Here is a 16,054-nt window from a genome sequence, read left to right on the forward strand (position 1 = left end):
ACATAGAAGTTGAACTAAAAATACTAGATTGTATATATATAAATCTAGTACTTCCATTAATGGCCGACACCACAATGTCTGCATGTAAAGGGCGATTATATGAAGCTTACCTAAGAATAATTCCACAAATATTTACTTCAGAAATACTAGCGATTGCAACGGAACTCATGAGTGGAAAATACTAGATTATATATATAAATCTAGTACTTCCATTAATGCCCAATACCGATTGATGTACTAACTAAAAGAAAAATAAGAAATAAAAACGGTTTAAAATACTGCTTAGATTCAGTTGATGTTGACTGTAGAGAATTTAGAGGAAGCACATGATTAAACAAGCCTAAAATGCCTATATATATAACGGGGGTTCTACACATTCATATGTTATTACTAATTTTATCAATATTTTGCTATTGTGAAAATTTTATTCATTATTGTTGTATTCTTACATAAATCTGCCATTTTCTATGTCTATTTCCATGTCATCATTAAATATACTTTATGTCATATGAACTTAGTTGAGTGCTCAAACTCAAAGTTATGTCAATCTATTTTTTATAAATCATTTTTTGTTTTATTAATATTTTTTTTTTTTTTTTGTATTTTTGCTGCTTTATTACCAGTTGTCATTTTTACATTTACCTTTTGTTGTTGTTGTTGTAATTCCGAGTTACCATTTTAATGAGAACTTTGTGCCCAAATGAAATTCATAATCATTTGATTTCATCTCAGCGCAATGCACAGTTCGTCGCCGCAGACGATAGTGGTTATAACTGCGGCTGGGTATGGGTTGGGACCTGACATTGAGAACGAGACTCGAGCTGATGTTGCTAGTGACGATGCCGATGTTGAAGTTGAAGTTAATGTTGATGTCGATGCCATTGCCGATACTGATACTGATGTTGATGTTGATGTTGATTTTGTTGTTGATGTTGTCGCCAAGTTAATTTCAGATTGCAATGCAAAAATATCGCCCACTGCCTTTAAATGCCTATTTGCCTTAATAGAAAATATTGTAAAAGTATTGTTGTTGAATTTGCTGATGAAGTGATGCTGAAGTAGTGAGGGCACCGACATGGAAAAAATTATTATGCAAATTAGTAGGTGGAGCAGCTCGTATATAAATAGCAGATATAGCAAAACGGATGCGGGTGGTAAATTTCTTAAACATGTCACGTTGCTCTGCATATTGTAGCTTGTACATACACTGGCAACAGCGACAATATTGCTGATAATTTGTAACATGTTGTTATTGTTATTCTTATAAACATAGTTCTTAATGTTGTTGTTGCTATTGTCCTCGTTATTGTTCTTGTTGTTGCTGTTGTTGTTGGTTTTGTTGTGTTTGCTATTATTGTTACGGTTGTTTTGGTTGTTGATGCCATCATTTTGGTTGACATTGTAATCGCGATTGTTTTTCTTATTGTTGTTGTTGTTGTTGTTGTTGATGTTGTAGCTGGAACTGGAGCTGCTCCTGTTGGTGCTGTTGGTAATACTGTTTTCATTGCTAAACAAAATGTTTGTTGTATTTGAAGTTTTATATTTTGCGGCTTTATTTGTAGCATTTTTAGTATTTTTATTTCTTCTATCAGTGAATATAGCAGTGATTTTTTCAGTTGTTTGCTTTGCGACTGAAAATACACATTGCAAGCGTAGACATAGCACAGTTCTAGCCTGTTTCAATTTGATTTGAAGCATCCTTGCATTACTTATAGCCGCTTCAACTAAATAACTCGATAAACGCCTGAAAATCCCAAATGATTGCATTTTAATCCCATGAATTACATTGCCGAGTAGATTATGTTGCGCCAGTGCTCCTGCTGAATTGTGATAAGCGCCGGGCGGATTACGCACTGGCGTTTGATTGCTATCGACTTCGTTTTCATTCCCTGCAAATGAGTAGCAATTTTCGTATTATTTCGTATATATTTTTTTCAAAAATGCTTTCTTTTTCTATTTGGAAAATTCATTGTATTAAAGATAAATTGCAAAAATGTAGCATGGAAATATAGAAATTTACAAGTGTAAGACGAAAGAAAATTGCAAAAAAAGATATGGAAAAATCATTAAATAAAATAGAAAATTCGCATTTGATTTTTCATGAGATTTTATGGTTTTCGCTTAATGGTTTACTGCACTGATGGTTGCCAATTTATTTTCCAAAACATTATTGATTGTTGAGCTTGTGTAATGATGAGCGTAATTTAAAGTACTTAATGCAGTAGCTGATGTGGTTAATATCAGCTTACTTGAGCAAATATGTTACTACAGTTTTATTGTACGTTTCAGTTACACATAACTGTGTTTTAAATAGATAAGATTCGAGAAAAATTGGAAATTTAGCAGATGTGCTGGAAGCAAATTCAGTAATTGAAATTCTTATTAAAGAAATATGTTAAAAAATATTGCACATAAATTGATTGGAATAATTTATTTCAGTTTAATTTTTTTGAAATAAAAATTATAGGAAATTATAACTTTTAACATTGTTAAACTTATTGAAAAATTAACTATAAGTTTATCTTCCACGATTCAACTTCAACTTATTAAAACGATGTGAATAAATGTAATTGATAAGGTCAATCGTCAACCAACTGCTTGAACCTCAACAGTATGGCTTCTGACCTGTGCGACTTTTGATCAACCATATACTCCATATGCACAGTACGTCATGTGTTAGAGAAGAATCAAGAAAAACAAATTAACTTATACCATCTATTTGTCGATTTAAATGCCGCTTTGAACTTTACGATTAGAAGCAAAATTTTTTCCGGTGTGTCTGGATTTGGTAATTCAGTAAAATTTACACAGCTATTAAAATAACATTGATCAGCACCAATAGTTTCGTTAGAATCGGTAAAAACTTCTCCGTGCCGATTAATGACGAATGAAATTTAAAACAGGATAACTGATTTCGTTTGATTGTTTCAATCTAATATTAAAAACGATATTCCGAGTATTATACAAATGTTTGATGCTGTTTGCGTATGCCGATAATATTATATTCAGTTTGGAACACCCATGCTATCAGTACGGTTTATTTCAATTTAGAAAATCAAGTGAATTAAAACGGGCTTGTGTTAAATGCGGAAAAAACAAAAACTTCATGAGGAGTCTTACGAATCATGCCACTGTAGACAATTAGCGAAATTGACGTCAACGTAGAGACTTAACGGAGAATACCTCTTTCTAACAGATGTGACTTCCTGCTGAATATGCAATTAAGAAAGAAAGCCAACTTGTAACAAACAAAAATAATGCTCTACAAGCTTTTTATAATGGTTGACTTGCTGTATGGTAAAAAGCTTTATGCAATAACCAATAATACCCAGTGACGAAAAGGTATTCGGAGCATACAAATATTCGCAAGGATCATTATGGCACCATGAGTATTGGTAATGAGTATCGAATTAAATGGAACGTTGTGCTATATGACTTATACGTGGATTTGATAAAGTTAATCGAACTGGAGGAGGTTTATGCACGCTGCCAAGAATGACTAACTAAGTAAATGAATAATTAATTATATATAATTATACGAAAAATAAGCCTTTAACAATATTGATGATATTATTTAATACGTGATTCTATTTCAACCACATAGTAGTTGAAAGCATTACGAATTGATACCTACACACTTCATTTTTCAGTCAGTAGACTTATAAAAATAACTATAAGCATATTCACACGGCAAAAGTTGACAATAAGCTCGGTATGTAGATTAAATCGGCCTTTAAATGAAACTTTAACTATGGTTTTAAAAGAAAATATTGCTATTATTAAAAAACAAAGCAATTAAATACAATTTCTGATAGTAATATATTTAAAATATATTATATATAATATATATAATATGTTTCTGATAGTAATATTCTTTTCACATGGCAAAGTTTATGTTAAGGTACCTACTTTTAGATATCTTATGTTGGGATTCACTTTTGTATTCCTGCAATCAGGTTTTTGAATATGCGTTATTCGGATATTCTACTCAAATTTCGGATTGCAAATGCTCTGAAAGCAAATATCAAATATGAATGCATACTGTATATTACTTACATCAAGAGAATTGATCGATTATTTTGAAGTTATGTCCGTGATCCGAGACAAAAATATTTACAACAAATTACAGTTCAAGTCTTAATAAACCGAAATAATGTCATGTAAAATACGTGATTTAACAATCTTACCTTTTTTTATCCCGCATGAATCGTATGACCGATCTTATTTTGATAATATGTAGCATTAGATGGTTGTACTACATATGGTATATCTTATTGGTCGAAAATTTATGAAAAATCTATTATCAGACAATAAATAATGAATTATGTCTGTGGTTACACTCAAAATTCTAACTTAATGTAGAGCAATGATCAGTTGTTGACTTTCTAATCCCGAAGTTAAATTGACATTCGCACTGTGTTTCTTTAGCAACTTACTCAATCTTCTCCTAAAGATTCTGTCTGCAAACTGACTATCTATTAGATTTGGTTTAACATGTGTACTCTTTTCGTTGCATTTGATATCAGTTAATATCAATAGTTCGACTAAGTCCAACGTGACTTTCCAAGTTATGTGTAACTGATATTTTAAGGACTGCGATGCTATTTATAATTTAAACTTTACAGGGTTTACAGTTGCAACTAATATCGCTGTGATTCTAATTTATTTCGTGGTAGTAAATCAATACACTTATAACTCGTTCAAAGATATAGCATATTCCGACACAATTCTGTGATTGCTGTGCAAATACTTGCTAGGCACAAAACGATCGACGGACTATCATTGTCATATACATAAGTATACACATCCAATTTCACAGTAAATAGTAGCAAAATTATACCGGGAAATTCAGTATAGATACGCTATCCGAAAGGGATGAGTTGCTCGAAGTGTGCTTGACCGTATTTAGTTTAAAGCCGTCAACTGTGCTACTGCTGAAAGACCAATATAATGTCTTCTAATATTTTCAGAAAAAAAAGAAAAATAGAAGAATTCTCGTTTAGGAGCAAGATATGTTTCCTTAATTACCGCTGAGGAGCAGAATATCAAGAAAACCAGCATTCTCTCTTAGGAGCAAGACATTCAGCTTTTAGTAGAGTTCTCGCTTAGGAGAAAGATATTCTGCTTTTAGTAATTTCTGCTTAGGAATAAAATATTGCTATCAGTTAAAGTCTAAAGATCGACTTCAACTGATTTTATTGAAACTTGTTCTGCTTTTAACATATATAACATTTTTTTAACTTTTAGTCCCATTATAATACATTCCTTTGCTTAACATAACATCCTTAATGTAGTATTCTTATAATTAATATTACTTTATAGGACACACTACACCAATATAAATAAGTATTTCTATTTGCTCAATCATTCCTTGTAGGTAATGGGTCTTTACCCACTAAGAAAAAAATTAATGAATTGATGGATGAAAGAGAATTTACAACAAAATGTAAGAAAAAAATAACAAAGAGGATCATTATTTTGAACAGAAAATATAAATGGATTAATAATACAAGAACTATTACTTGATTTACTCTGTTTACAACAAAAAGTTATGGGATTATTGTACAATATAAATATTACGCCATGGAAACCTTTACGGTACGACACGATTAAACTATTAATACATTATGGTCTGAAATATTTTAAACGATGTCTGTAACTTGTATCGTTATAATATAATATACGTGTTTGTTATGGATTCCATATATATGTTCCTAAATTCTATATAGTAAATGTATAAATAAGTCAAAATATTTAGTTATACAAATTGCTGTTATTTAACATTTATTTATTTAATTTAATTTATTTGCTATAAAGGCCATTCAATTATTCTACAAACTAAAAGTCTATTCTCCTGAAACTGAATACTATGATGCTAACATATGTCCCCATACAAAATTCAGTACTTAATAATTTATTAGGTCTTAAGCTTTAGAAGGAAATCAGTCATTATTTCCCAAAGAAGCTAACAAAAACAAGAAGAAAAGCAATCATTCCAGCAATTTATTTTCCAAACAATATTTACTGGTTAAGCGAATCCCCTTTCAAGCTGCTAAGCAAATGCAAACATTTGCCAGATACATTCACCACATCCAAACAGACACAAAGACGCATAAAGACCTCATACCGTACACTTACGTACGAGTACAATGTCAATTTGAGTTATGAGTCCACATATATTTGGCTTATTGCTACTACTCGGTGGCTCCACTCTTGCCGGTGCTCTTCTGGCAGTGCGTGGCCTCACTTATCTTTCATGTCAAACATTTTTATTGGACATGCTTAAGTGTGCATCAAGCACTTTTATGGCCATTCCAAAAAAAAAGAAACACAATTACTTGACAATATATCACGGCTACATGCAAAGTGGAGCTACGTAAGAGTGTGTCCATAGTAGAGATTGAATATGTGTCAAAATGGTTTGGCGTGTGTGACCATACGTTTCATATGCAACTTATAGTAACAGTGGAACAATTCATTTCTCTAGGAAAAAAATTAAGATATATTATAAACGAAAGAGATTCTTATTGAACAACAATATTTCCAGCAACAATTACATATTTATCTGATCATATCAATGATAACGTATGTATCTGGTTTTTTAATTTTCGAAAAGAGAAAATCCGGAAGATAATGTGAAATTCAGTATTGTTGTCTTTTAAGTGAATAGGTAGTGTTGGCTGTCCAAGACCACGTAAAGACCTGATGACTTTGTTGCAATGTTAGATTAATGTTCTTAAAGACAGGTGCTGACAGTACACTTTACTTAAAATATTTGTACGGTTTGCGAATTTTACAAAATAGTTTGCTTAAATATTAGAGATGAAACTCAGTCTCTCTGATCTGGTATCTCAAAAAAATTTTCTTCAAATATACGAGACAACCAAAGTGAAATGGAAGTTATACTATAGAGTTTCCTTATTGTATAATATATTCCAAATGTAATGAAGTAAATAATAAATGTACATAAGCTCTGTTGTATTTAAAGGACCTCTTAAGAATGCAGTCACGAAGGTAGTTGAACACGTACCTTCTAAGACATTTACGCCATTGAAAAGACTAATTAAAATTTTAAACATCTCAAGAAAATGTAAGAGCATTTAAAGTGTAGTCTTCAAAGCAATCAAAATAGAGAAGTATTGTTGAATTACATCAAAAACATTTAAGTTAATGAAACTAACTGTGTGGAAAGCAATTTAATTTCATTATCAAAACGTAAAGTCGTCAAATTGGTATCAAATGAGTACTTTTGACTTGAAACGAAAGTAATTTGCATGTGCTACTGTAAATATTTTGTAAAAAATGTTAACATTAACAAATTAAAAAAATATTCAATTGAAATATGTTTGACAAATAAAATAGTATTTTTGATTATATACATATACTTATATTAGTGCTTTAGAAAATGGAGGAGCAGGAAACATCGGAACATATTCTATGCAACTGCCCAGCGGCGGCAAGACGTAGACCTTGGAAGTGGGATTTTAGTCCCACAACAAATATAGGTAAAATTATGCCCACAGTAATTACGAGAATTGTCAAGAATTGTTTTAGTTGGGCCTTTAGACGTACAATAGATCTTTTAGGTCGGGGTATATTCATAGCCTATTATTTAATAATAATAATATCAGTGCTTTTTGTATGGGACAAGCAAATGTTCATTAACTGCTTAGCTCAACTTTTTTTTATTGCTGTTGTATATATGATTGTCGTTTTCTAACTGTTTTAAATATTTTTTACAACGTGAGCTAATGTTTATTAACTAATGTTAATTAATATGTGTTTATTGTTTGTTGGAAGACATAAAATTCCTAATCAAAAGAACTAGACAAACAGTCTTAAGTATTCACCCAAAATGTTTGAGGAATTTTTAAAAATTTTCTAGATCATATATTTTTCGTTTGAGATGATCGTAATGAATCGGTCTATTGGGCTCAGTTTTCTTCAGATAGAAGAAAACCGACTATTATTTCAAGTAATGTTCTTTAAGTGTTCTATCTCATCTGCTAGATCATTTCCTTTAAAATATTGCTATGTTCAGGAACCCAGCAAAGAGAGAACTTGTGATGTTTGACTATCTAAAAAATCGTAATATTCGAAGGACAAATTGTACTTAGTTGTATAAGATTGGTTGCTTTTTCGATAGCATATTTTTTTTGACCTGAAAAATGGTACAAGTATCAGGCAACAATATCTATATGACTTTCGAGAAGAAACCTGGTCCCGCACCACCCTCCATCTTTGAACCATCTATGTAGAAGGTGACTCCAGAGTTACCTGCCACAGATCCCAGCTCCCAGCAATCTTTAATTGGATACAGAGTAAGAATTTTGGTGCTGAAGTCTAGTACTGCTATCATGTAGTCTGTAGCAGAATCCCGATCCGTTTTGACTTAGATACGATGTCTCCTTGTGATCTCTTCCAGTATAATACGGTGTTCATAATTAGCTGTTAGCTGATTAATTTAGACGGTGGGCTTTATAAATTATAGCTAATGAAGCTCGTTTTATGCCAATTAAATAAGCTATATATGCAGAATAATTATATATGGACTTAAGAGAATTTAGCAGTATCTTGTCGGAGATCACTGTTTAATAATTACTTTCTCCTACGGTGTTAATATTGTAAGATTAAAAGAAGATTAAAGCAATAATTGAGACTAAAACATTAATCTCGTTATTAAATCTCAGATTTCCCATACAAAGTTGATCTTGTTCTGGTCGAGATTAATTTTTAATCTGCTTTAAAATGGTAATTATTTTTCTGTGCAACTCTGCAAATGTCTTAAAATCCCAGATTTTTTTTTTACGATGTTAAAAGAATTGGAAGAGAAACGTTAAAATTTATTCAAAAGAAACATTGCAAATTTGAAATTGCCGAAATGAGTGAAATTCTTATTAAATTTTTTTAATAATAATTTTATACGTAATTATAATTAAAATTTTTTAAATAATTGTTATAGAAATATTTATTTAATTTATATTACAAATTTTTTGTACAAACTTGTAATTAACTGATTTATTTACAGAAATTTATCAAAACCGTTGAATCTTTCATAACAAAATTAAAGATAGTAAAGGAATATAAAGAAGCAATTGACGAGCTAAATCGGTTGGCTGATATCACCCTCATCTGGGTTCCTGGACATACGAATATCGAGGGAAACGAGAAAGCTGACAGTTTAGATCATTCTGGTGCTTCTCTGGATGTGTCACTGGTGGTACCGGTTTATATTACTCTAGACACCGTTATGAGAAGTACCTTCCTCTACTTTCTGCAATTTGCCAATAACAGATGGAGAGCATCTAGGTCATGTGCAACTTCTAGGTTAACAAGGCCCACCTATAATAAAAATTGATCCTCGGAACTCATCAAAAGAGACCGCGTGAACACTGCAAGGCTTACTGCAGTTGTTTCTGGTCATTGGTTTAGGGGAATTCACGCAGAGTAACTGCGCATTTCCATAACCCTCCCTGCAGAATTTGTAGAAACCCGCAGGAGAAAGAAACCATAATACATTTTTTTTGTGATTTTTTTGTCCGGCTTTGTGGTTCAGAAGATGTAGGTTCTTAGGCAGATACTTCTTCGATAGTTTAAAAGACTATTCATCGGTGAAGAGGAAAGACCTGTTAATTTTTTTTTTCTTCTTTTTATTATTTATTGAATCACTTAAAAAGTCTGTCAAGAATTATTTAAATCTTACATACTAAAATATTTATTTAAACTTTTTTTTGTTTAAAACGTAAACATTCTTAATTTTTGATTTTTAAAGTTTTTCACTTAATGTGGTAATACATTTTCGATGCATTAAAAGTATGTCAGTTAATTGGGTCTTTTGAGACGGGATATATTTATTGTTCTGGTAAGATATTGAGCGAGTGGGTTTGGATGTAACATTATTTTAGTGTCATATTTCTGTCGTAGGAGGGCTAATTCGTCTTTGACTAAAGGCCCTTGAAGGTCCACATGTATGATAGAATTTCTGAGGAACCAAGGGGCCCCTGTTAATGTACGAAGTATTTTGAGCTGAATGCGCTGTATAATATCGATGTTTGACACACTGGCTTTACTTCAGAGTTGGGCTTTGCCGTATTACCTAAATGCGGCGGAATAAATTTAGTCTCGACTCTTCTATATTAGGGTTCTCGCAAGGAATGTGATAGCACAACGGCGAAAAATCACTAATTGAGCTACATGAAAGTTATCTAATGACCTGCCACCACAACGGTGCGGATTAAAAATATAGATTAACTTGATCTCATTCTCTTAAACTCACAACGTAAATATAGTATAAGATTGAAAGAAGCTATTAAACGATTTTCGCTTGAATATAAATTTTACAAAATATTGTTATTTATATGACTTGTTATTTATATGAAAACTATTTATGTAATATTTTCCTATAAAATTAATTGTTATATTATACTGTTAAAATATACATAAATAGATATTCATTAGTCAAATCCATTTGTAAAATTTTAAAGCGTCATTTTGTTGACAACCCAGATCCAAGTAATTTCCAAGTAATCAAAATTTTTTATTACGGTTTTATTAAGAGCTCGGGACGCTCACTTAAACCGTTTTTATTATTTTATGTAAAATTAAATCTTTTTCAAAAATTTCATCAAATTTTAGCGTTTAATGTAATTTCTATTTAAAATGTAGTTAAAATCTATTTCCATTTTAAATAGAAAAAATAAATTGAATTGAATTTTGAAGTATGAAATGAATTTATCCTAAAAATGTTGAAGCTCGCACCACTGTGCACTCGCCGGCCACATAATTTTATTTATCTATGTTTAATCTTCGGCATTTTGCTTTCATCAATTTCATTATAAATAACAACAACAACAATAACAACAACAATAATAACAACAATTGAAAAGGCTGTTATCATTTTTCATTTACTTTACTAGCTTTTCTTAGGGATTTTCCTTAGTCGACGCGCACACAAGTCAACTTAAATAGCTTAAAATATTGTGTGAATTATAAATGTCGTCGTATAGAATTTGCGTAAGGATATACATATCTGTGTGTGTGTGTGTTTGGCGTGTAAGTGTGCGTGCTGTCATTGTCTGTATTATATACATATATATTTAATGCGTTAAATACTATTGAAGCGCAATGAAAGGCAGAGTAAAAACACACAGCACAATGAACGGAAGTGCGTTCATTTTTATTTTGACACAATACAAAATTTGATGAGGATACAAAATGGAAGCATAAAGACCTTTTGATTGATAAGTGTTTATTGCTTACAGCTCATTTGATGTCTGTCAGCAGTTATGATTTGAAGGCATAATGTTGGTGTCAATTAAGTGTACTTACTTAGCCTAGTCCTTCTGTGTGCTGTGCTCTCTATGTTGTGCTGTGCTGTGCTGTGCTCTGTGTTGTATTGTGCTGTGTTGTGTTATGTTGTATTGTGCTATGTTCTGTTGTATTTGAGGATTTGTATTAACAGTAGGTGAATGAGTGAGATTTTGTAAATGTTTGCCGATTTTCTTGTAAGTCTAAAGAATCTATAAGCAAACAAAATACTAACCACAAAATACTTTTCCTACGTTATTTCTTTAATGCGGTAATATTCCGTAAGCTGTACATATGTATATATATTTAAATGAAAATATGTAAAAAAAAAGAATTTATTTTTTTTTTGTTATGAGGTGGTTTAGATTTTGTTGATATTTCGTCTATTTATAAGCTGTGCAATCACTGTCAAAACGTCAGGCGATCAATCTCTTATTATGGCCAAAAAATTTGACAACAAAATCAATATTTATATTGAAAGTTGGATTTATTTTGTTTATATTGCGTTGACATTTGAATGGCAGGACTATTCATATTATATTCAGCGTAAATATTTATTGATTATTTGCATAAAAGCATTGGCAAGCGTAAAAAGTTAACAATAATAATAACAAAAAAAAAAAAAAGTGCAAATTAAATCTACAATGAAGCAAACAAAACACATTTCATACTCGTAAAATTTAATTGCATGTTTTTTTAAGTCATTTATATAACAAAAAATTTAGTATTAAAATATAACAAATACCACAATTGAAAAATGATACAAAGTTACCGTAGGGACGCACATGTGAAATGCTCAATTTTGCGCATCAACTGTTTGTAAAAATTTCCCAAAAATAATGTTTCAATTAAAATTTATTTCTTTTTGCATACGAGACACAAAAAAAAAATATTTATTTTGTAAACGATATTTGTAATTAAAATATTTTATCGCTTATACCGCAAATCAAAGTCCTTTCATAGAAATTAAATTATATTTTTTAAAATTATACTATCCTTTGGTTCATTTGCCTTTGTGTTTTTATCACAACTTGTATTATCTACCATTGCAAGCCTTTTTGTTTTTTTCTATTAATTATTAAAAAAATTCAACAAAGTCTGTTTTAGTTACTTTTATTAAAAAATAATGCCAATTATATATTTTATGCTTAAATGTGTTAAATATTTAGTTTAAAATTTTTATATATAATAATAAAAAAGAAATTATTTCGAGCAGAAAATTGTTTAGTGACTATAAAAACATGAGAATTGTAAAGTTCAAACAATAGATTATAATATCAGTACATAAATATAAATTTAAATATAATTAGTGGTTAATGTCACTAATTATGGTATATAAAAAAAATGACAAAAAACCTGGAATTAGAGCACTGAAAGTTTGTGTAGCCTAAGCTACTTGTGGATAAACATGATTAGTCATCGCTTCTAATTTGACAGGCTGGAGTACTAAGCCTGGCACTTGCAGTCCAAACAGACACTTGCAATCCAAACAAATTATATACGGACTGTAAATTAATCAAGAAACTCGATTGTTCCTAAGACCACAGATGATGAAGAGTACTTCGCAATACTCGAAACAGCGTTGTGTGGTCAAATTTTTGTGTTTGTGCTTTCTTTCTTTGCTATTCGAAGACCCTCTAAATCTTAGATATAAACTTATGAAAAAATAAAAAAAAACAAATCTTCGGTTGAAGATTTTTAGAGAACCAAATATTTTAGAAAAGTTTTCCTTTTATCCTTCATTAAAATTTAAGTAATTGCCAGAAACAAATATGCAGAAACAAATCAAGTGAATGCGGCTATTGGTTGCGGTTAATGATGCCTTTTATGGGTGGCTTTGTGCGTTGGGGCAATATTGTGGAAGAAAAATTAACTGATAGACTCTCAATATTTTGATCAAGCCCCTGAAATTACAATCCAGATTCGTTTTAGAACTTCTAGACAATTGTTTGCGTTCACTGTTTGGTCATTTGATTCCATCGATTCAAATTGTTCACAGTCATTTCATTTCAGAAGGGTAGAATTTCATTGCCATCGAAGAAAATGGTAAGCATTTCATCGAATTTGTTCTATGGAAAGAATAATTTTTATCTCACAACTCTTCTGGTGATTTTCAACCTAATTTCAAATATTTTGTTTATGGCAAACGTCACGTCCTATCACTAGTTACCATAGCTAAAACGGTAAACATATACCTTTTAGACATTTTTAATATATCTTTGCGATATATTAGTCATGTTAGGATATATGACACGAATCGCGAACAGTTCTATAATTTGCTGATATATTTTATGAAAAATTAGAAAGCTGAACTAGTACAGATATATACAAGATAATATATACTAGATATAAAGAGATGTACTAATTTCAACTATGGAGAGGTTCGGTTCTTGAAAGAATTTTTTTTTATTTCTCGATGTTTCGTTCATTGCTATTAGTTTTGATAACTATACTCATCGCCATCCTGAAGGTTCTCAAGATCTTTTTGAAACTAATCAAATCAGCAAAAAAACCTATATGTAGTACATGCAAACTTCCTTCTGCATATTTTTAGATTTCATTGTAACTTTTTTTGTCATTTTCATACACTTTGAAATAGATTGAAGTAATTATTCTTTATTCCATTTAGTGTTTTTGATCCTCGTACACAAAGTGGCCATATATAAAACTTTAAATTATATATATTATAATTTATATAAAATAATTTATAGATAAATTTTAAAAATAGATCACATAAATTATATAAAATAAGTAAAGCGAAATGTATAGTCATGTGCTTGCAGATGTCGATACTGTAAGAAATTTTATGGAACTAGTTGGATAAGTGGTGAAATAATATTATAATAACCTACTCTCTTCCTTTCACTTGTAAAATACATTGAATCGGTCTTAGATTAGTTTAATCTCAAAAATTTAATAGAGTGGAAAATATCCATGATTGTAATAGTTTATAAATCAGGCAAAGACCCCAATGTTATCTCTTCAAAAGACAATAAATAAATAAAAGATAGAGGACTATAAGCTTATTGTCAAAACTTTTCTTAACTCTTTAAAACAGTTCTGCTTTTAAAACTTAAACCATTCCTTGAATGGGAAACCATTCATAGCATAATATTCTCCCACCAGTTTGGTTTTAGGGAAAAACACAGAACTATGGAACAAGTGAATCGTGTAACGAACGAAATAAGACATGCATTTCAGTTCAGAGTATTTTGTTCCGCGGTATTTCTCGAAGAAAAAGATCCCTTTGATAAAGTGTGGCATGTGAGCTCTTATACAAGAGACGCTGTCTATTACCTGCTAACGCTCACCCAGTTTTAGAATCATATCTGCAGAACAGAAGTTTTAAAGTCAAGTGTAATAATTTGCTAATTTCCCAAAAAAGCTGGGGTTATACAAGGAAGTGTTCTTGGCCCTATCCTGTATGTACTTTATATATCTAATAGCCCAATAAGTAATTCAGATGTCACCACAACGTTTGTCGACGATACGACAATGTCGAAACAAAAACGGTATGTTAGCTTCGAACTAACTTCAATCTCATTTATTTTTGGTATAGAAATGGTTGTCAAAATAGCGAATTAAAATTGAACTGATGTTAAATTTTGATGATGTTTATGTTAAAAGATTGAAAAATTTAAATATTCACACACCATCAAAATTTGAATAGTTAAAATAAATATTCAATTATTTCGTTATAAATAACATTTACTGTTTATTATTTGTATAATAAACTGTATTATCAACTTTTTGTTATGAACTAAAATGTAGATACGACATATTTACCTTAAATATCTCCAACAATTTTACGAAACAACATTCTCATACCACAAGCAGATAATATCACGTACTTAGGTATTCACCTATATAAGGGACTAACTTGGCGCAATCGTATAAAAGCCAAAAAACTGCAAATGAAGCCCCAAGCCTCTAAGTTGCATTGGCTCTTTAATAACAGATTCTCCTTGTGCCTAGAGTATAAAGTACTCTTGTGTAAGAGCATCATAAAACCAATATGGACTTATGGTATCCAGCTATTGGTAATATGGTAATGCTAGTACTTTAAATATTGAAATTATCCAAAGAGCTCTGTGAAGAATACTGAGAACAATCATTGACTCAATGGTATATTTGGAATGAAAATATCTACCGAGCTCTAGAAATTCTCTTAGTTAAAGCCGATTGTGACAATATAAGAAAAAACGACAATAAAACCCCTTAGCAAGGAATCTCTTACTTCTATCCATCACTTTCCGCCTGAGAATAGCTGACCGTCCAGCCATTAATTAAAATTCAATACTTCAACTAAAAACCGTACTCCTCTTTTCAGTGATCTATTAAAGTTTATAATAACTGCTTTCTTAATAAGCCCATTGATTTCTTGAAATTGAACCCATTGATTTAAGTAAGGTCTGTGTTATAAGGTTTACTACTTTTATTTTATATTATACAATATATTATACAATATATTATACAATATATTATACAATATACACTTAAAAAAAATTGTGTTATTGTGTAATTAGTGATAAGATTTTAAGACTTTTTGTTAGTCTCATTGTAAGAGAAGTTACAATAAATGAATGTACATGTGCATTTACAAAAAAAAATATTTTATACTGCAGTGATTTCGTAACTTTCTATTGTTTTTCTAGTCATCTCTCGGGTCGTTGCTTACTCCGAAATACAACATAGAAGTCTTTGAATTTTTCTAACTTGTTTCAAACTCCAAACGCTTGACGAAAAC

At 30.6% G+C, this 16,054-nt stretch overlaps 1 protein-coding gene across 1 annotated transcript in view; it reads right to left on the reverse strand.

The window, feature by feature from the left end:
• Positions 1 to 1,172: 1,172 nt before the first annotated feature.
• LOC119688476 overlaps positions 1,173 to 16,054 on the reverse strand; it is a 64,822-nt gene continuing 49,940 nt past the window's right edge. The window contains exons 6-7 of the mRNA XM_038103152.1: positions 1,710 to 1,853; positions 1,173 to 1,507 (exon numbers count right to left, since the gene is read on the reverse strand). Coding sequence (XP_037959080.1) covers positions 1,173 to 1,507; positions 1,710 to 1,853 — 479 coding nt within the window. The remainder of the gene's footprint in view (positions 1,508 to 1,709; positions 1,854 to 16,054) is intronic.

The sequence above is a fragment of the Teleopsis dalmanni genome, chromosome X (assembly GCF_002237135.1).
Source record: "Teleopsis dalmanni isolate 2A chromosome X, ASM223713v2, whole genome shotgun sequence".
Taxonomy (NCBI): Eukaryota; Metazoa; Arthropoda; class Insecta; order Diptera; family Diopsidae; genus Teleopsis; species Teleopsis dalmanni.